This window comes from Chamaea fasciata, unplaced genomic scaffold, assembly GCF_029207755.1.
Source record: "Chamaea fasciata isolate MVZ Bird 193981 ecotype frontalis unplaced genomic scaffold, bChaFas1.0.hap1 SCAF_5, whole genome shotgun sequence".
NCBI classification, from domain to species: Eukaryota; Metazoa; Chordata; class Aves; order Passeriformes; family Sylviidae; genus Chamaea; species Chamaea fasciata.
The window spans coordinates 52,691,766-52,713,581 of NW_027094090.1; the positions used below are offsets into that span (position 1 = coordinate 52,691,766).

Below are 21,816 nucleotides of genomic sequence, written 5' to 3' on the forward strand. Positions count from 1 at the left end.
CTGACTCAGATTTGGGACACCATCACTAGAAAAGAGAGAACTTTTCTTTTTGATGGCATTTTTTCTGCCAATATTTGCACCCCACCTAGTTGCTGGCATTGTCAGTTATACTGACTGTTGTGATAGCCTAGTTGTTCCCATTAGTAGAGTATCAGTTTTTGAAAAGAGGGACATTCTAATCCCTTCCCTTCTTGACCAGCTTTATTTCCCTTCTCTTATGCTACCAGAAATATCTAAATGCAGTAAGAGGTGGCAGTGAGGTCTCAAATCAAAAACAAACACTGTATTTGCACGTACAAATTGAAATTAGGATTTCTGTAACATTTTGGAAATTGGTTTGCTTATTTCGAAGATTTTCTTTTTCATCATGATGAAATTAGGTATTGAAAGGAATTAAAATCTTGGTGAGTCCACTGGTTTCCATCTGTTCTTGCTTTTTGAGAAACCACTTATTTTTCATGGATTTTATGGAGACAAAGAATGCTTCACAAGATAGGTAACAATATTTTTCACCTTTCAATTCTTGTAATGAAAAAGGTTGCATCAGAATTTCTGCATATCTTGTTTGACATCAGGATTTCTACGTATGTTGCTTGCCTGAGGTCTCTGCAAAATCTTAAGCCATCTCTTCTTGACAGGGTTTACATTCCTTTATAAATCTTCACTGAATCTCTTTCTAGTAACATCAGTACAACAAGATGATTAAAATCTTCTTTATAAATAGCAAACTTGGAGTATTCAATTACAGCAGATGCTGTGGACAAGTGCTTTTTCCTGAGTTCTTCCTTCAACATTTCCTTCCTTCCCATCCATCCTTCCTGTCCTTTCTTCCCATCCTACCTTCCTGTCCTTGTCTAGCAAAAACAAATTTTTTTGCACTCCCCTGAAATAGCAGTAGGTTTTTTTCTCAAAAAATGCTCCAAAGTCTGCTCAGTGGATGCAAGACTAGTGTTTGGTCTCATACAGTAGGTTTGAAATATTGTTTCCCCTCTTGTACATAAAATACATATTGGGGGGGGGAGGTATTATGCTTATCTCTTCTGGTAAAAATACAGCTATGACCTGCTTTCATCTCTCCTTTTTGTGTGTTGGTTGGGGGTTTTTTTCATATCTTCTTTCTCCTTAGGTCTGATTTGTGATTGTCACTTTTTAAATCGGGAATAAGCATTGCTTTTTTGCATAACGAGTTCTTGCTGCCAGGCTGCACATATCCTAACTCTTCCTTTTTCTAAAGATTAGGACAGGTTCTGTAAAGTCCTCTGCTTTTTAGTAAGCATACTAAAGTTGGTTGCAAACTCTTCTTAGAAAGTATCAAAAAAGATGCAAAGCAGCATAGACAAAAGAAATTTATTGTATTCAGAGACATACTTATTTTATTTATAGGTTTTTCTGTGGTATTAATTGCTCTAGGAAGATGCATTAATGTCTTGTAAATAGTAATAAATTTGTTCTCAGAAAGTCCTGTAAGGAAAGGAAATATTTTCATTGTTTTATAGATCAGTAACTAGGGCAAACAGATTAAGTTCTCAGTCTTCACACAAGGTATCTCAATGTCTACACCATAGGCAGGGATAGAATTCTTACCCTTATGCATCCCTGCTTTTATTTCAAATAGTCTGTGCAGCTTTGGTTTGTCTTACAGAAAAATAACAATTACTAAATTTAGACATCTGTAATATGATATCTCAATCGATTCTTTTGTATGTCAGACATCCTGAAGGTAACTGTAAAAGTAGGTTTTGATGATTCAATATAGTTTATGGTTCTTCAGCAGTTAATTCTTTGTCTGATTGAGAAGAATCCTGGGAAGCGGAGGGAGATTCTGGTCAGAAATCAGGACAGCAATGCAATTCCTGGTATGCGTGATAGGTTCCATGGAGCTCTCTGCAGGAACTGAGTGGACACAAGTGTGGCAGACACAAGCACAGTGTCAGCTGTGAACTGAATGACAAAGTCCTGGCTGTGTCCCCAACCTTGAAGGTGTGCTTGGGGCAGAAGGCCTGATTTTCCAGCCTGAGTAATGGAAAAGCTTTTGATTTGTCGGTTCTCAGATGGTACGTTCCATCTCTTGACAAAGTGGCTAAGTCACATGGAAACCCCTATAGGAAAGGGGAGGTGGCACTTGCCCTGGAGCATCAGAACTTGCTCCAGGAGCGGTGTTGGTTTGCCAGCTCTGGTAGGTGAAGCAAAGCAGCAATTCCAGCCAGGCATTTGGGAACCTGCAGCTAAAGGAGAAACTTCTGAGACAAACGAGGAGCTGATGAGGCACAGGCCTCGAGATGCCTGTTATAAAATAGATCTTGGGTTCTCAAATCAGTATAAAAGTTCATGTTTGAAGTCACACAATTTCACTTCTTCTAAAGTCTGAGGTTAAGATCTAAACCCAAGTGCCTGTCTTGAAGTGCTCCTTTAAAATTTCTTGGCTTATTTTAAGAGAGAAGAGGTTTAACCCTGGCATGCAGGTTTAATTTCTGGCCGGGTGGTAATATTCTGCAATCTGACCCAGATGAAAAAACTAACATTAGTGTATACATAGAATCACAGAATCATTTAGGTTAGAAAAGTCCTCCAAGATCAATGAGTTTTAGATCATTGAGTCCAACTTTTAAATGTGTGTATTTCACACATGTCATTCAGACATTTTTCAGTAAATGTTCCAGTGTTCTATGTTTTCATTGTTTTGGGTTTTTTTTTTTTCAAATTAAACCCAGACCCATCAGAAATTAGGATCTACCTGTTCCTACCCTGCTGTTCAAACGTACACACTGGCCCTTGGGACTGTGGCCTCAGCTAACTATCAACATGAAGTAGGAGGAGAGTTGCAAATGTGTGAGAAATCATTCCTAAAGCTGCCAGATGTATCTTGTCCAGAAGTGTCACATAACCCAGGATTGCATAATCACTGGTATGATTAAAGAGACCAGTGTCTTACTTTTAATTTAGCTATATTTTTCTTCTTCTCCTGACAGCTGTGCGCAATTGTTGCTTGCTTAAACTCCAAGCAAATTCTGGTATTCCTGATGTTTATTTTTCTTTATGTTTCCCAACAGTTCAAATAGATTTTTTTTAATATGAATATTTTTAATATAAAACTAAACAGCTTTTGCAAAGTTGTTTTTAGTTTCATAAAAACAACTGTTTTAAAAAGGAACTGAAAATGGTTACTTTCCTTGTCCATCTTCCAGTTTTCCTTGCCCTTCTTGCCTAGTGCCAGAAGGCTATTAGGTGAGCTGACAGTTAAGTGTTGTCCTTCTCTAGCACATTAGCAGGGCCTCTAATAATATTATCAGTTATAAACTCTCTTCCAGATTTTCCTGGTTAGTAATTCCAAGCTCTTCGGCAAATGGAGGAAGGTTGAATACACTCAATAGCCTTCTTTTTACAACTCTTCATTTTTTTTATTAAAACAAATGTAAAATTATGGTATTTTTCTTGAGAAGGTTAATAATCTAAATCTTGAAGTTCTTACCCATTTCTAGACTTGAACAGGATTTTGGGATCTGGCAGGCCTTAAGAGAAGCAGGTCAGACCCCAAATCAGGTCTCAGTAGTTGAATAGCAAGGAGCAATTCTAACTGTGAGGAGTCCAGCCACGAAATGGGAATGGGATTGTATAAAATCTATTTTTACGGACAAGATGAGAACTGTTGAAATGCAAGGTTTAACAACACATTTATCTGCATATTTTAAGCCCTTGTGAGTTCTGCCTTTCTGCAAAAGATGACAGGCAGAGATCAGGTCCTGGCGGTGTAGTAAGAGCCTGGACATGGAGGGAGCTTCTGGTGTTTAGCTACTGAACCTTCCCAAGACAAGCTGCAGTGAACACATTCACACAAATCCATGCTACAAATTGCACAGCAGACTGCATTGTAGTGAAAAATGTGTTCTTGCAGAATGAAAAACTTGAAAGCATTTTTTGAAGTTCTTTGGTTTTCAGATGCAAGCCTAAGTGACAAAGGCATTATCAGCGAACTGATTTTTCCCAAGTTCCTGATTTCAGGTATTTTACCAGTCTTGTTTGATCTGTACATTAGATTAGTAAGAACAGCTGTGATTCATCATAGCAATTTAGAGTATCCAGTCTTCGTGGTACAATAGGATGAATCAGATTTTAGAACATGTATTGCTATTCTGCAGTTTGTGCTGACTGATGACTAGGTGCTGAGAAAATATGGATAGCTAGGATGTAAATGTTTTAGAGACAATTCTCTATTAGATGTTTACGTGCAACTTCTGTATACATGTGTTTACTTTTGTTACTTGGCTGCCTGCATCTTGTGAAAGTCTCCATGGTGCCAAGTGGTAGCAGGCTGTCAGAAAACTAAACTAAATCTCTCTTTCAAGATGGGATTATAATATCTTAGTTCTAATGATCTTCCAACATCCAATAAAAATCTGGAATTCTCTTTGTGATTAATGGAAAGGTCTTTGGTATTCAGCCCTCTCTGAATCTGGGGTCTTGACACTCTGCTTTCCTTATCTTGCTTTTCCTATTTCTGTATAAAGTTTTCCCCCCTTTAAAAGTACTCTAATGTTTGGTCACCCCACATTAATCTTTGAAGTTCAAATGGGATATAACTTCCTTTACATGTTAATTTGCCATATGTTTGCTTTCTTAAGCCAATGTGATCTGAGAAGTACCAAAACAAGTGAGAGTATAAATCAGCACAGACCAAAGGTTTTTTGTTAGGTATGGGGAAATAATCAAAAGTGTAGAATAAATCTTGGTGGCTGTCAGCTATGAAGTTAGATTCTCAGACTGTCATAATAAATTAGGAAACTGGGAGCTGTGTGACAGCAGCATCAATCTCAGTCTCTTGTTTCTTCAAGTCTTCTTGTTGTCTGAGCCTTTTTCTTTTTTTTTTTTTTTTTTCCAAATACTTACTCCCTGGAGGAGGTAATCAATCACAGCAAAGATTTCTCTACATGGAACACTCAGGAAAGTAAAAAATAAGCAGCTTGGAGTGTGAAGCTAATATGTATATGTTAAATCCCATATGGATGCTCTTAGTTAGTCTGATACGGCTGTAGATAGTGTCTTGGTTCAACAAGCTCAGAGATAATGCACCCTTTACTGCTTTACCTGATTTGTATTAGTTTTATGTCTTTTGTTAATTCATCTTAACTTTCTCGTAATGGCAAATTTCTGAGCCAGTGTGGCCTATATTGACGTATACTTTAGGGGAAAACTATAAAATACATTGAATTTATCAAAGCTTTGGGAGCTGCATCATGTTTAGCACTTATTTAAACCAAGGCAGAATGTGTGTTCAACTGAGGGTGCAGGATTCCAGCCCGTAATGTGTCAGATGTGTATGGTATTCAAGCCCTCCTTAATGGAATGGTGCCTTTTTCAGTCCTAGAAATTACATAGATCCAGTTGAAACACTGAATTCAGATGGATTACGAAAAGACATCAGACAAAGAAGTCATCTGATCCCTAATTTCAAAGAGAGTCACTGTCGAGCTATGCTTAGAATGCAGTCAGTTCTTGGCAGTGTTGATTTATGATAAACAATATGATTTATACAATCAAGAAACAGCCATCATGAAAAATATCTGCTACATGGTTGCTGACTGTATTAGAAAATGAGACCTAACTCTTTTCGAGTAGGAATGAGTTCTAGATGAAAGGTTGGTTATGAATTTCTTGTTAAGTAGATTTTAGGGTCTCAGATTTCCATAGTGCCCTGCCTTTGCTGTCTACTACTCTCCATGAATTTCTGCATCTTTACATTATTCTTTTGACTTCAGTGTGCAGTATGCAGACTTGAAAGTATGGGTCAAACTACAAGACCAAAGTAGAGGCTTGTTTTTACTACTTTCATTACCTTCTGCAGACTTCAATCCAGTTCCTTTTCAAACATCTCAAAATATTCCCAGTTCCTTACTAGAGTTGGATGGGAGCATAAGATGTAGTTTTGCATAAAAGAGGAGCAGGAAGGAACATGGAGTAGTTGATGGCAGCATGTTTTAATATGACTTTTTTGATTACTGTAGCTAACATCATAGTAATCATAATTATTACTCATTAAAAAGTCACTGGACATACTTTTAAAAGAATGATTGTTTAGAGAATTTGCAATGTTCGGGGTTAAAGCAAAATTTATGATTAAGAGGGCTTATGAGATATGGAAATAAATTATTAGAAACAATTAACTCAAGTCTTCAAAAAGGGCAGGAAGGAAGACCCAGAAAACTACATGGTCAGGGTCAGGAAACTACAGTCAGCCTCACCATCCCTGGAAAAACGATGGAGCATCTCATCCTGCATGTTATCTCTGAGCATGTGGAGGAAAAGAATCATAAAATCACACAATGGTTTGGGTTGGGAGGGACCTTAAAGATCATCTTGTTCCACCCCCTGCCATGGGTAGGGACACCTTCTACTATCCCAGGTTGCTCCAAGGCCCATCCAACCTGGCTTTGGACGCTTCTAGGGATTGGGCAGCCACAGCTTCTCTGGGCAACTTCTGCCAGGGCCTCACCACCGTCACAGGGAAGAGTTCCTTCCTAATTTCATATGTAAATCTACCCTCCTTTACCTTAAAGCCATTTTCCTTTGTCCTATCACTGCATGTCCTTGTAAAAAAAAACCCTCTCTGGCTTTCTTGTAGGCCCACTTCAGCTTCTGAAAGGCCACAATGAGGTCTTCTTGGACTCTTCTCCTCTCCAGGCTGAACAATCCCAATTCCCTCAGCCTTTCCTCCCAGCAGAGCTGCTCCATCCCTCTGATGCCCTTGGTGTCCCTGCTCTGGCCTGGCTCCAGCAGCTCCCTGTCCTTGCTGTGCTGGGCCCAGGGCTGGGTGCAGCCCTGCAGGGGGGTCTCAGCAGAGCGGGGCAGAGGGGCAGAATCCCCCCTCCCCTGCTGCCCTGGGGCTCTGGGTGCAGCCCAGCACAGGGGGGTTCTGCACCTAGGCAGGAACAACCCCAGGCACCAAGAGAGGCTGGGGTCACCTGCTGGAGAACGGCTCTGAGGAGAAGGACCTAGGAGTCCTGGTGTACTGCGAGCTGTCTCCGAGCCAGCAGTGCCCTGAGAGCAAGGAGGCCAGTGGAATCCTGGGGAGCATAAGGAAGAGCATTGCCAGCAGGTCAAGGAGTGGTCCTGTCCCTCTGCTCAGCCCTGTGAGGCACATCTGGAGAGCTGTGTCCAGCTCTGGGCTCCTCAGGAATGGAGAGACATGGAATTCCTGGAGTGGGGCCAGCAAAGGGCTGTATAGATGATGAGGGGACTGGAGGATCTCTCCAGTGAGGAACAAAATGGAATCTGTGGTTCTGTGAAAGTCTGAGGGAGCAAGGCTTGGTCAGCCTGGGGAAGACATGACTGAGTGGGGGTCTTATAAATGCATGCAAGTATCTTCAGGGACAAAGGGCACTGAAAAACTGAAACACAGGAAGTCTCCTTCTAAATTTTTAGAAAAAACTTCTTTACTGTGAGAGTGGCAGAGCACTGGAACTGGCTTCCCAGTTTTATGAGTATGACGGCAATGAAAGGGTTTTGGACCCAACTAAGGATTATACGGGACTAGATTCGTAGTGTGTGGCCAGTCATGTAGGGCTTGTTAGGTAGGATGCTAAGCACTCTGGTCCCAGTGCATCGAAACTTCTATGTGCACAACAGGTACAATTCATGGTATCTTGCTGCCTGTACAACTGCAGTGCTTTCTTAAATAGGCCTGAGAGTGGCTATATGTCACCAAGTGTTATTCAGTACTTACAAAAAACTCTGAAACTCCCTGTATGAACATGTTAGGGAAGTCTCAGAGACTCGGCTTTAGTCACTTTAAAAATAACTTGAAGAACTCCTCCAAACTATAAAACCTGAGTGGACCACAGGCTCAGGCTGCTAATGACTGCACATTGAAAGAATGTGAGTACTCCTTCTTGTGCTCTGAAATGACATGAATACCCCAGGCAAGGACTGAATTTTGCTTTGAGTAAATTCCAGCAAGTGTCCACTTCATCATTTCACACAGGATACGTGTCTGAGTGGGACCTCAGGGCTTTTAAGTTGCAGAATTTGTCAGTAGATGGTCAGCCCATTTGCCTTAACATGTAAATAGTTTCCCTCTGATTTAAGGTTCTGTACAACGAATATTAGATATCTCAGAGTAAAAGGTAAGAAGGCTTTCAGTGGCATAAGTTGCCCATAGAAAGCTCTGCATCATTCCTGTAATTTACAGATTAATTTACATGCAAGAATCTGTTGGATTGGGTGCAGCAGAGGGCTGTGTAGATGATCAGGGGACTAGAACATCTCTCGTATGAGGAGAGGCTGAGGGAGAAGGGCCTATTTAGCCTGGAGAAGAGACAACCAAGAGAGGCTCTTACCAATGTCTGTCAATATCTGCACGGAGGGTGTCCTGACAAGAGGTGGGAGCCAAGATCTCAGTGTGCCAAACAGCAGGATGAGAGGCAGTGGGCAGAAACTGGAACACAGGAAGTGTTCCATGAGGAGCATGAGGAGAAACTTCTTTACTATGCAGGCAACTGAGCGCAGGAAGCCCAGAGAGGGTGTGGAGTCTCCTTCTGTGGAAGACCCTCAAAAGCCATGTGGACACAATCCTGAGTAATATACTCTAGGATGACCCTGCCTGAGCAGAGAGGTTGGATGATCTCAGTGTACTCTTAAGTAAGAATTCTTAGGGTTTTTTCTTTAAAAATTGCACACTGTTATATAGCTATTAGAGAGATCCATTTATGTGTTCCCAAGCACTGGCAAAACGAATAAACAGGTCTGGTAAATTTTGCAGGGAAGGTGGAGTTAAGGTGGTTGTTTGTTTTGATTTATTTTGGGTTCTTTGTTTGTGTTGGCTTTACACTACCAAGCTCCAAACTTAGTAAATTCATGCCTTCTCTACATAAATGTGATGTTCCTGAAGTCAGGTTTTTTGACTGCTGTTGCTTTTCATTGGTAATTCCCAGCTCAGGGCAATGCTAATCTCTGTTTATAGGAGTGAATGTGACTGATGTGTCCTTCTGTTGAGTTGTTTAGCACTAACGCAAGTTACTGCAGCTTACATGCTCTAATGGGTGGCTGCTGCTTAGCTGGTGCACAGGTGTCTAACTGTTTTCTTAAATCCAGGTAGTCAAAAAAACCCCAACCAACCAGTCCAGCTTTGTACTGTGTGATACAGCACAAGTGGGTAGAGTGGTAAGCTAATGTTGCCATTCTATATAAAAAAAATTGCTATTTGCTGTAAGATCTTAAATATGTTTCAGGTATTTCTGTCTAGAGAAATCAGAGAAAATATCTTTTCTAAATAGTGGGGTTGTGTTGCTCATGTTTAGGAGAATGGAAATGCTGAACTCATTTCCCAGGCAGCAAAAAATGCCCATTTGCCCAAACATTTTGTGCCAAAGGAAGCATTCATTCTCTGAAACTATTCAGAAACTGTGTTTATAAAACACTTTTCACCAATGGAGATACTTTCAGGAAGGTATAATTGTTTTGATAGGACCTACAGGAAGAATTCCAGCATTTGCAGAACATTTTCAGCACTTTTCCACAAAACTTAAATGAGTAGATATGTGTCTGACTAGGCCAATTTACCTGAATAAGCCAATATTTTTGTACTCCTGCTATAGTTCTCATTTCACTTTATTGAAAGTTGTGCTCGAGACTCTCCCATTTCTTCCACTTTTCATGGACCTAAAGTATTATCCATATAGAGCATGAGAATGACTTCATAGCCTACTGGATGCTGCACTCATCTGAATCTAGAGAGGCCCCTAACTGTGTTACTCATAGATAACAATGAAAATCTTTAATCTAGCCATTTTCTAGGCTTTTATTACCAGAGCTCAGGGTGGAAGTACCTCCTGTGGTATGGACCTGGAAAATGTTACCAACTTGGGACAGAGATACTGTCTCATTTTTCACATCAAGTTTCATGGTTTGTTTAGCCCACAGCAAAATCTTTTTTCAACAATGCAAGAACAACAACAAGCATATTTAAGCTAACCCAAACCAGATTTTTTCTTATCTGGGCAGGGTCTATAAGTAAATGTAAAAGAAAGCAGGTATAATTATCCTGGAAGAAGGATAGTTCAGTTCAGCCTGCAGCAGTTAATGATGCTGAGGAAAAAGACAAAGTAAGGGGCATTATGATAGTAGACTAAATAATTTACTTAACCTATCTGAAATTTTTCCTTCAATTAATTGGACTGCTGCTTGTTTTTATCTGTAATTAGCACTTCCTTTTACTAGTTTATGGAGTAATGTTAATCCAGCATTTGCCACTTGGAGTGCCTGCATATATCTGGATGCCAGAGGGAACTGCAAACTTACACTAATTGGGCTGTGGATGTCTGTGCCTCACAGAAAGAGCTTCATGCCAGGCTGGAGGCTGCTGGCATTCCCTCGGCAGTGGCACAAATGAAAAGAAGTGTGATCAAATTCAGACAAAATTGTCTTAAAACCTGAATCAAAAGAATGGACAACATGAACAAATAATTGAGCAGGAACATAGTGGTGTTTAGGCACTGTTGTCAGTAGGCCACCTGAGAAAGGATAGAAGCTACAACTGTGAAGTCACATTCAGGGACTTGGATGTTTATTTTGGAAATGCTAAAGGCTGTGAAAAGGGTTTTGGTGTCTTAAGAGGAGAGAGAGTGGTGCCCAGTTGTTTCAGAAAGGAATAAATTAGCGACACCAAGAGAGTTGAACTTGATGCAACATGTATGCAATATCTGTGGGGCTGTTACCTTCAGCTCAGCAAATGGGCAGGAATAACATGCAGCAGAGTTAAACTATGAGTTACATACGTGTTTCCTAGGCTGTACAGAGCAAAGAAGTCTCCTGCACCTGCATTTATGCCGTGTTTTCATACTGTGAAATTTAAGACATTCTACTGTGTGTCACAAAACAGCCACAGAAAAAATTTGAAGCATCCTTTTCATGTTATGCAGGCAAGCAGGAAGCCCAGTCAGTGGATGCTGAGTGGGAGTGGATAGGTGATTGAGCTCATTAAAAGATTGAATTCTCCAGGACAGATCACAGTCATCACTTTAAGAGTTCTATCTTTGTACATAAGAAAAGAGTGGTTCGAGGGATCAATTAATGAATTATTTTAGAATGATTGTAGTATTCATCAACCAAGAGCATTCTTGTGTTTGTTTATGTTTCCCGTTTGTAAAATGTGCTTTATTTCTCAGGGAAAGGTAGTTTTTCACACTTTATTTTGGTTTGTGGAGTGTTTTTCATGTCTACTTCAGTAAACATTGACTACTGTAGTATCTATCTTCTGCAAGTGCATTTTTTCTCACCAAGGGCTCTAGAGAATATTTTTGCAACTGTGGGAGTGAATGAAGCATTAAATTCAAGGCTGTGGGGCTCTTTCTCCTTTTCTTCACAGATTTTCTGGTTTCTGAAAGGAGGGTACAAAAAGTAGAATATAGGCTTGTGCATATAACAGAAAATTTAGGCTCAGCTTTTAAATTTTTGGTGAAGTCTGATTTCAGATCTGCTGAAGGTACAAATGCTGTGTACATAGGTAGCAATATCTCTTGCCTCTAATATTTCTCTCTGCATGCTCATATGAAGTCAGTCTAAGGAAGATGGTTTGGCAGCTCCTTCAATTAGCAGTGATTCGTGTTTCCATGGCCCCCTCAGCTGCTGCAAGGGATCACTCTCCCTACCTTCACAGCATGTCGCTGCTTGTAGGAGTGTTCCAGCAGGATCACCTGCCTGAAGCCTCTGATCTGATACCACTCCTACATGCCAGATTTGCTCTTTGGGCTTACATGGATATCTTGAGATCCCATCTTCCAAGACACCCACTCCAACAGAGCATCATGGTACTTGGAGGATTAGAGAAGTGAGAAGAGTGTGTTCCAAATGCTGCTGTCATTAAAGGTTAACTCCTAGAAATGAGCACATTTTGTTTTAAACATGGTATACTGAAGTCACTTGAATTGTTTCTGTGATTATCTTATTTGTATATTGCTGTGCTTCAAGGTTCAGAATAGATGAGAGAGACAGTACGAGGCTAAGGGGGATTTGTAAGACCAAGAAAAATGCAGAAAAGGCAAGTAGTGAATGAATATTTACTCTTTCTCACAATAATGGAATCTGGAGGCAATCATCCAGACTATGACGCAGCATTTTTGAAATAAACAAGAGTAAGTAATTTTTATAAAACCTATAATAAAATTAAATCTCATAACTGAATTGCAGAAGTAATTGCCCCATCATGTTCAGCTCACTGGAGTTTAGAGAAATCCACACAGGAAAGATCCAGCAGGACAATGGTCTAGGAAGGGATTTAGGATAGGTGTGTGATGGCTGAAACGTGGGAGAACATGTGTGCAATGGTTCTGTCCCATCTTTACAGTCTTCTCCTGAGTATCAGCTACAAGGACAGTGTCAGAGATGTGATTATGACTGTAGTAAATCCAGCAATGTGATTTTTAAAAAAAAATTTAATTAGACTTTCACTCAGCTTTCTGACTAGAAATATTCAGAATACAATGATTTTAAAATTCCAGAATCAGGCACTTATATTTTCCAAGTCTGTGGTTGCTAATCTTTTCCCTTACAAATGTGAAATATCCTAAGTGGTATTTTGTTGCTAACATTTGAGAAAAGTCTACAGTATTGCTATCAGTGCTTCATCTCTCTGTCACAATGTTCTGCACTGGTAAAATAAGCGTCTTAGAGATATCTTCCAAAAGTTTCCAAGAGTAGCTTAGAGGAGAAAAAAATAGCAGGATCAGTTCCCTGGATCATGAGTCAAAAACCTGTTTTTAGAAGTCTCTGTGCTAAAGCAAGTACATTTTACTGTGGTTCCCAAATGCTTTGGAGATTTTGAAGACTCAGATTTCTGAGGGGCTTAAGTGTTTATGAAAATGCTGACATGAGAGAGAAATGTCAGAAGGAAGGAAGAGAAGATCAGGAGAGGAAGAAAACAGTGGACACACTGTTCCTGGCATTGACTCTGTGTAGTGTTTCCACTTCTGTGTCTTCCTGCTCGTGGTTTTGGTTTCAGGTACCCTTAGCAGACCTTTCTTCCTCCACGGTATCCAACCAGGACACTTTGCTGGAAGAGCTTCTTCAGGGCAAACACTTCAAGAAACTCTGTGCCAGATCAGGGAGAAACACCAGTGAAGTTAATTTGAAAAATTCATCAGATAAATTAAATGAGAAACTGAAAACATTTGTTTATTTAATAACTAAAACATTCATCTTTATCAACTGTAATATTTCCTACCCTTTGATACTGTTCCACACTGCCACTCTCCAGAGGATCTCATCTTACTAAGGTACAGAACACGAGTTTGATTATATGAAGGCAGTGGGCCAAAAAGCTAGAGGTCTTATGCAAATTGAAATCTGCATTCATTTGCATAATGCTTCTGATGTATAGATATAGATATAGATATAGCTATATATGTATGCATTTATGTAATCATTATCTCTCTGTCTCTATTGAAATATCATTCTCCTTTCCCAACCTTTCCCTGAACTGGCTCTTGCCCTGGTCCTTGATGAGGACTGGTCACTCTAAAGTTTTTAATATGGGTTTAGTTGGGTCTTAGAGTAAGTATTTGAGGGAAGGGGTTTTATGCCATGACTTTTTTCGAGTCTCTAGAGTTAGGCCCTGGGGTGCAGGTGTAAACTGTCACACAGAGCTGGCACCTATTAAAGCTCCTGAGGATCTGCCCTCAGTTTTTTCAAAACAGTCAACAGCCTTGTTCAACATGTAGAGAGCCAGCAGAACTGGAGCTAAAAAGCTTTATTGAAAACCTGACTGCTTCTTCTGGTGTTTATGTGGAACTTAATCTCTAGGAAATCAGGTCTAAAATTCAGTCTCATTCATGCTGCACTACCGAAGTTTCCACATTCGGGTGAATAACTTGAGAACTGTATTGAATGAGAATTGCACGAAGAAAAAAAAAGAAATAGACTTTTGGACAGGTATTTCATTTGTGAGCTTTGAAAAAATTCAGAAACATTAAGAAAATACTCTTCCAGACCTACCAAAGCTTGAGCTTCTTGGTGTCAATGGAGTTCTCTTGCATACCTTCAGAAGACTTTTTAATGCTGTTCTCTCAGCTGGGTTATTAATAAACTGATAGGCTGATCATAAAGTGACTTTATTGGAAAGAAAGTTTACCAAGTGAAGAATTGAGTAAATATTTTCCAGGCATCCATGTCCAATAGATCGGTGTGGTGGATAGTATGCAATACTGTCTTTTAGGACTGCAGTAACACAAGGTGCTCCAAAAAGCGTAACCCTAGTAGGACTGAGACCTGAGGAGAAAACATGTAAATCTTGCACCATCAGGCCATGATTCATTGCAAGGCATGTAGTATAGAGGTAGAGTAGTCTTAGATCCCAGCTGTTTCCTTTCTTCAAGTCCTTCTCATTAATGCACATTAAAATAATTTTGAGGCAAATAATTGAACACTATTGGAAGAAGTTCCTCATAGAAAATCTTTTTAAAGAGTTTCAATTGTAATAATTTTATTCCAGCATATAGATTTGGGGCTTGTGGTAAATCATTGGCATTTGTTATCAAGAGCAGAAAAAAAATGTTTACAAATCATTGCGTTCGTTTCAGATTATTCATTGGAGTTGAAAGGCAACTGTTTGAGTTACTTTCTGTTACCATAAACAGAGCTCTGGGAGGACCACATACTTTGTAGCATAATTTTGTATGTAATTTTGTGTGTACCAACTGAGACTTCGCTTCAGTGAGTGTTCAGCTAATTTTCCAGAGAGGGGAATCAAGATTCCAGGCTACTGTTCCAAAGGAGCAAGTTTAAGTTGGCACTGATAGGGCATCAAGGCCTGCTGACTGACAGAGAAAGAGTCTAACCAAGATGTCTTATTTATTTTCCTTCTTGTGCAGCAATAGGCAAGGAAAGTCTTGGCTTCCCCTTTTACTACACACTCCCAAAATCTCTGATGGGGTGGTGAAATGGTCAGATCTGGAAAAGAGTAAGAACTGAGGGCAGGGAGGATTTTGATACAGAGAATTTGAGTTAATAGTGCTCAACATTTCCTGGTAAATAAAAAAAGAAGGACTGTCAACGCACTTGCATCGTCGTTCAAGGCAGAATGAGACTGCCTGGTTTCCCTGGGTGCTGCTGGAATTACCCCAGAGCTTTTTCCTCTGTGAGAAAGAGCTACAACTGCTATCACATGAAGGCAGCACAAACAGCAACATCTGAGCAAGCTGCCAGAGCTCACAGCCAGCCCTGCATTCAGAGCTGCCTGGCCTTGCTTGCAGCAGTACAAGCAAAAGCAGCTTGGGTTTACCTTAGTGTGTTGTGACCAGTCCTGGAGTAATTAATTTCTGCAGGAGCTGTGCCAGCTATTCTGAGGTTTGGAGTGTTGTGGATCATTTAGCTTTGTTGTGGGTTTTTTGCCCCTTCCAAAAGTAAAATGAAAGCAAAACACACACCAACTCCATTGCTCATATGTTGGCACGTACTGAGAAATAACTTAACTGGCTCAAGAGTCTTCATAAAAAAAAAGGAAAACGTGGAATTTTCAGGTAGCAAGAAAAAAGCAAGAAGTAGATATGACTCACTTTCATGGGCAATACAGGGGAATTGCAAAGTTGAATGTGATTCAGATACCTAATAGTAGCAGTGGTTTCCCAATGCTGATACATATGTGTCTGTTAAACACTACAGCATAAAAACAGTTATGCCAAAGAGAAGTGATAGGGGATAGGCCCTCAAAACAGCCAGTAGCTAATGCTGCCTCTGTGGTTTTATATATTTGCCTATTAAAATGACAATACAGACGTGGAGCATTTAGGTTTAAGAAGCCTTCTTTTTACTAAACAACATTAAACAAACTGCCAAAGTAGGGGGTTATGACTCCAGTAATTGAAACATGCTGTTCTGTTCAAGACCAGAACTCCATAAAGACTCTTTTCACCCAGTAATGTCCTTTGTGTTTGCCTGCTACCCCTGCTAGAAATTACTGTAGACCTGAAGTATGTCTTTCCAAGTGGAGTGGGAATGACAGAGTGCAACAGCACACTTGGCAGATGGGGTCACAGCCTTTTTAGGTTGTTCATGTTCATTGTGCATTGGAAATCGATTTGCAGCTCAGAAAACATGAAGACATAGGGGGATTCCTCACCCCACTGTTTGGGGTTTTGTTTTGTTTTCATGTTAACTTTAAGCCTAGGATGCAGGAAAAATAATTAGAGGGATTAATTTGGATTAACTGATTAGGGTAATCTTCATTAGCTTAATTTATAGTGTGCCTTTTTGTGTGTTTCTCACTCTTCTACATTTATATTCTGAATTTGTACATTATCTTGAATTTCTTTTTTCCTTCTGTCTTCTAGATGTCGATGAGTGTCTGGATAACAATGGAGGGTGCCAGCAGATCTGTGTAAATACTATGGGCAGCTATGAATGTCAGTGCAAAGAGGGCTTTTTTCTGAGTGATAACCAGCACACCTGCATTCATCGCTCCATTGGTAAGTTTTTAGCATGTAAAATGTGCTCTTTAGAATAACCATATTAAATCAGGAAAGCTGAAACAGTTTGGGGTTTGTTGGGTTTTTTGGTTTTTATTCTCCACAGTTCTCTAAATCATTTTACTGGTTGGTTGAAATTGATTGATTCCTCTGCTACCCAAACTTGTAGAAGAGCCATAAATAAGACAAAGAAACAGGCTTTGGTTTGACACACAAATTATACTTGGTTCGCACAACAGACTCTTTGTGCAGGCAGAGACAGATTTTCAAATGGTAACTTTCTCCTTCTGAGTTTCCAGAATTTAAAAATCTGTTTATTGCATAATGGTGCACCTGTGTTTCACCTTAGAAAGCATGGAACCTTAAATCCAAATGAGCAGTTTGTTGCTTCTGTAAATTACACAGCTTACGGGGGATTTTGCCAGTCATGTAGCTCATTATTTCATTGCAGACTGATCGTGGCTGATACTATACTGACACATGCTTTTCTTTGATTCAGTACCCTGTCCTAGGGTGGATTAAAAAACAGTTTCTCTGTTGCCTATGCACTAGCAAGAGAAACAAGGAATCCCTTTAGAACTGTGATCCTTGTCTGCTGCTGTGTCGGACTAGAATAAGCAGCTCTCCCTTTTCTGTCGATGTCAGACATGGAAGACAAGTTTGAGTGGAAAGGGAGAAAAGAAAACAACATAGTCATAAATCTTTGCAATTAAGTGGACTCTCTCAGTGTTCATTCAGCCTTCTGTGACCCTGGCAGCAGTGGGAATATATGCTAGCAAACTCATTTACCAATAAGCAATACAGAATGACAAAGTAGCAAGATGAGACTGGTGATCAACAGTGTAAGCATGCTGTAAATTTTGCTGTAAAAACAGGCCACACAAATGCTTCTGAAAATTTTAAGTGACTTAATACTAACCAGACAATCACTTGAACACAGAGTATGAGTTTAGTCATCCTGTTGATAAGAAAGCAAAACGTCAGAGTTTTGCTACGACACAGCATGTCAGAAATGCAGATGTATTTCTGGCACTGTGTGTCTGCTTAAACAGAATTGTAGCAACAAGCAGTGATTTTGACTTTCAGAATCGTGAGACTATGGAATATATTGACAGGTCCACTTTTTAACATGATTATTGAGTATTGTGATTATGACAAGAATATGCAATTAAGCTGCATGAACCAGTGCATGTTTGAGGTTGTTATCTAATAGTTTTTAGTCGTTCTTTAAACATAAGTTGTCCAGATTTTTGTCCACCATAAAGTAACCCTGACACAAAGATATCCAACAGAGCAAGGAATAGTAGCTGGAGACTTAATGAAAAGCACTTGCAGAGTACTGTGCCACAATCATTATTTCAATTTGCACATTATAAAAATTCCCAGTTGTAATAAAAAAAGAATTTAGTTATCTGAGATGGAAACTAATGAAATAAATGAAAAATGAGAATCTAAAGGCAAAGGTTTATTCTAAGGAATAACTTCACTGGGTGAAAAGGGTATGTTTTTATGGCAGTGAGGGTTCCTAGTTTGTCTGAAAGACTAGGGGAGTGGATTTGAACACTGACTGCTGTGGGCATAGAATTAATATACATGGAAAATGTATTTGTATTAACTTGTTTACAAAGAAAATATCATATAAGACATAGATGTTTAATTTGAAGCAATATCTTAAATTGTTTTAGATCTGAAAAAAAACAAGCAAACTATCAAATAGACTAGTGGGGATTGTAGTGTGTTTTAAGAACAAATGGTTTGCAGCTTTTCAAAAGTAAAGTGTCAATTTACAATAGCAGCAAACATTACACTGAAGTATCATGATCCCCCACAGAAATGCATCAGGTGGGTATGCTGGAGGAAGGAATTGAGATGAAATGATCTCTTTCACTTGTCAGAGGTGACTGAACTGCAAACAGTAAACATGCGTAGTGAGAAAGCAAAAGGCTTTTTTAATATCCGTATTTACTCGCTTTCATAGGTCTCACTTGTAAACGCTGCTACAGAAACTCTTGGAACACAAAAATACACATCACCATATTTATCCAGAATGGCGCCTAGGGCTATATTGTGACTGCTGTTGGTAAACAGGGTTGGAGTGGGCAAAGGCAAACCACCCGGCCAGCACTGCAGTCCAAACATGAAAGCACTGACTTGCCAAAGCCCTTTAGCAAGTTTGTTGACTTTGTGCATAATAAGATCCATTCATTGCAGGGTGGGTGCATTTCTAGCTCTGTAAAATGCAGGTGCAGTCAGAGAATGTTGATGTCCTCAACATCAGCTAAAGTCTCTCCGAGGACTCAGCTAGTCTAAAACTGTCAGCCTCAAGGCTCTTCCTGCACTTTGCTGCCACCTTTCCCCTCCTGTTTTCAAATGCTTTGGGAAAAAAGGGAGAAGCATTGCAAGGTGCTTAGGACGAGATTGGAGTTGGGATGAGTTCAGAAGGGAGGGAGCAGCATTAAGCCTAAGGATGCCCTATCTTCAGGCCCAGCTTACCTGCCTCAGACACCAGCAGAGCTGGTGCTAATCACATGCCTGGAGCTCACCAGCACATTCAAGTAATGGAGTGGTTTCACAGTTTAAAAAGGGCTTTGGCTATTGCGAGTTGGGCAGAGGAAGGAATACATACATCCCTTTTTGCACTTACCAGGCAAAGGAATGGTGTTCTCCAATAAGAGATACCCTCCTTAAAATTGTTGGGTGCTCTGTGAATTTTCTCAGGTTCCAGAGTTGCACTGTGCTTGTCCCAGTGGTTCTGGGATGTTTTGTGTCACTGTGCTCCTACCCCCAAGTTGTGGTTAAAAGCCATATTGGAGTTCATGATGGGGACTTATATTCTTGTTTCTCAAATGACATGTTGGCTTGCCATCCAGAAGTGGTATTATTTCTTGTAGACAAAAAGGATTAATGATCCACAGAGAAATAATAATTTTATACTAGGGAGAGGCCTGGCTGACATTAAAGTCAGAGCAAACCCTGGTGTCCCAGCATTTGCACTGTTTCACTGTCTTCATTACAGGCCTACTGATTTCTTATGTTTAGTCCCAGTATCTTTTGGGAAGATGATATACCCAGTACAATTTACCTCATTTATTTTAGCATAAAACTTATTTTTGCTTTACTAGTCAGATTTCAGTGCTATTTTACTCACTATAATGATGGCGAGAACAGGGAGAATGGGAGGGAGAGTAGATTGTAAAAGTTACAGAGAACTTAACAGTTGTTTATCTTTGTATATCTTAATTGCATGAGTGGGTATGAACACTGGGAATTATGCCAGAGACAAGGTTGTGTTTGTTTCCTCATGACTTAAAGAGAAACCTGAATAAAACAGCTGTTACTGTATCATCTCCAGCTCCAGAGGGAGCATGTGTTTAATAAATGTGGAGGTTACTATCATACACTACTGCTGTGACTGAGTCAAGTTAGTGGGTTACAGCACATTATCACTGAACTTGGTGAAAAACCAAAAGCCCTAATTCAACAAAGCCTTGGGGTAGATTCTTAAAGTCCTAATTTAGGAAAGGTGGTGAAAAATCTAAATTGGGCTTTAAAAGTATCAAAATAGACAGAGTGCCTATAGATAGACACGCTGGAGAGACAGCGTGCCTGTATCTCCACTGAAGCTCAGAGTGAACACAGTGAAGGGTTGGGTATATCCCATTTGCATTACAACTTTAAAAAGGTATTGTGGGCAGGAGCCCTGGCTTCAAACTGCCTTACCTACCCAAATTTCCAGCTGAGTCCCATGTCCAGGGGTGAGTCTCCTAAAGCACAAAAGATTTTTGCCTACAAGGGGGATACTTCAGGAGCTCTGTGGCTGAGAACACTTCCGCCCCATTAGATTCCATCCCCTGGGTGTCTAGGTCTAGCATAGTTAAATTAATGGTCTTATGTCTGCTCATCATTCTGGCAATGTTTTTATACAGCAAGTACCAAGTAAGCTGAAAAAGCAGGTGGATTATGAGTGGCAGTTACATGTGGAGATGAGAAGAGGTGGAAAAGTATCAGGCTACAGAAGGCTGAAATCATGGTGGTCTCATCAGGAGGTGAAAAAGCTTTTTACACAGTTGTCACTGTCATTTTCAAGCCTGTTAAAAAACCACTTAGCAAGGAAATGCTTTTTCACCTCCCTTTATCCCATTAGCCTTAGCAAAGTTAGGGAATTTGGCATTAAGTCAAGCTACCACAATTTAGCCAGATTTTCAAAACCAGCTTGTCTCTTTCTGTACTAACGGTGTGCAGGTTCATACTCAGAGGAGAAGGAAATGGGCTAAACCACGTTGTCTTGCAGTTGCTAGGTAGGCCTGTGGAATGGCTTATCATGATTTTGCTGATGCACAGAAACTTGTTAAACTTGATTGTGTGTTAAATCCTCGTTAATTTTGCAGCAGTAGCATAAGAGTCCATTGGTCAGCTGATATCAAACTACTGAGTTGCTTCTTCTGAGGATTATAAAGCCACCTTTGTTCAATTTTTTTACTTCCTATTTTTCATGATTTATTTTTATTTTTCATGTGTTTTCTTAGTTCGGTGTGATTTTGTAGTGGTAAAATAGTGTGTTAGGACTCCCTGGGCAGAAGCACTCTCCCCAGTCACTGAAGTTGGGATTCTGGGATTCTTTATTCCCATCTCTGGTGCTGATCCCTTGTGGGACTCTAGGCAAGAGGACAGAGGTGTTTTTTCTACAGAAAGCACAATAATCTATTCATATTTAAATTCATGTGAATGTGTGACTTTAAATAATTAAGTGTTGCCAGTGCTGTTCCAGAATTTATGAAGTACGAGTTTCTCATCTCAACTGTGAAAGCTCTTCCATGATGATGTAACCAGCTAAATTAGTCCACTGCCTGAACATGCTTCACCATGGCTACCCTGAGTGCAGGTGTCCCATTCGCAGAACATTCCTATTTGGGTTTTTTTGGGGTTTTTTTTTTGGAATCCTAATATGATTGTAAAGGAATATATGCAAAGCAAATTTTGTAAAGGAAATCAGTTCATAGATAAAATGATAAGAAAGCATTTCAGGCAGCAGCAGTTTTATCTGGACCAACATTGTGTGATCTTGGAAGCCTTTTCCTAAAACTGCACGCATTATGACTTAAGTGTAATAGAAACTTGTCTCTTTATGTATTCCCATGATACATTTAGAATAAAACATACAATTTATTATCTTTCACAGAATATAGGAGATGTAGATATAGAAAAGGTATTCTAAAACTCACAGTGCCCTGTTAGAAGTGTGTAACTTTTTAAAACTGCGTATCACCCGCGAAAATTGCTGTACTTTTATTTTCAGGATTCTTATTTGCTCCAGCAGCCTGTGTGAAGGGCACTTTGCATTTTCTTTCTCTATTCCTCTAGAACAGAA

The 21,816-nt window shown here is 39.8% G+C and overlaps 1 protein-coding gene across 1 annotated transcript in view; it reads left to right on the forward strand.

The window, feature by feature from the left end:
• Positions 1-21,816, forward strand: part of SCUBE1 (signal peptide, CUB domain and EGF like domain containing 1) — a 188,239-nt gene that overhangs the window by 33,416 nt on the left and 133,007 nt on the right. The window contains exon 4 of the mRNA XM_066183682.1: positions 16,314-16,448. Within this exon, the coding sequence (XP_066039779.1) occupies positions 16,314-16,448 (135 nt within the window). The remainder of the gene's footprint in view (positions 1-16,313; positions 16,449-21,816) is intronic.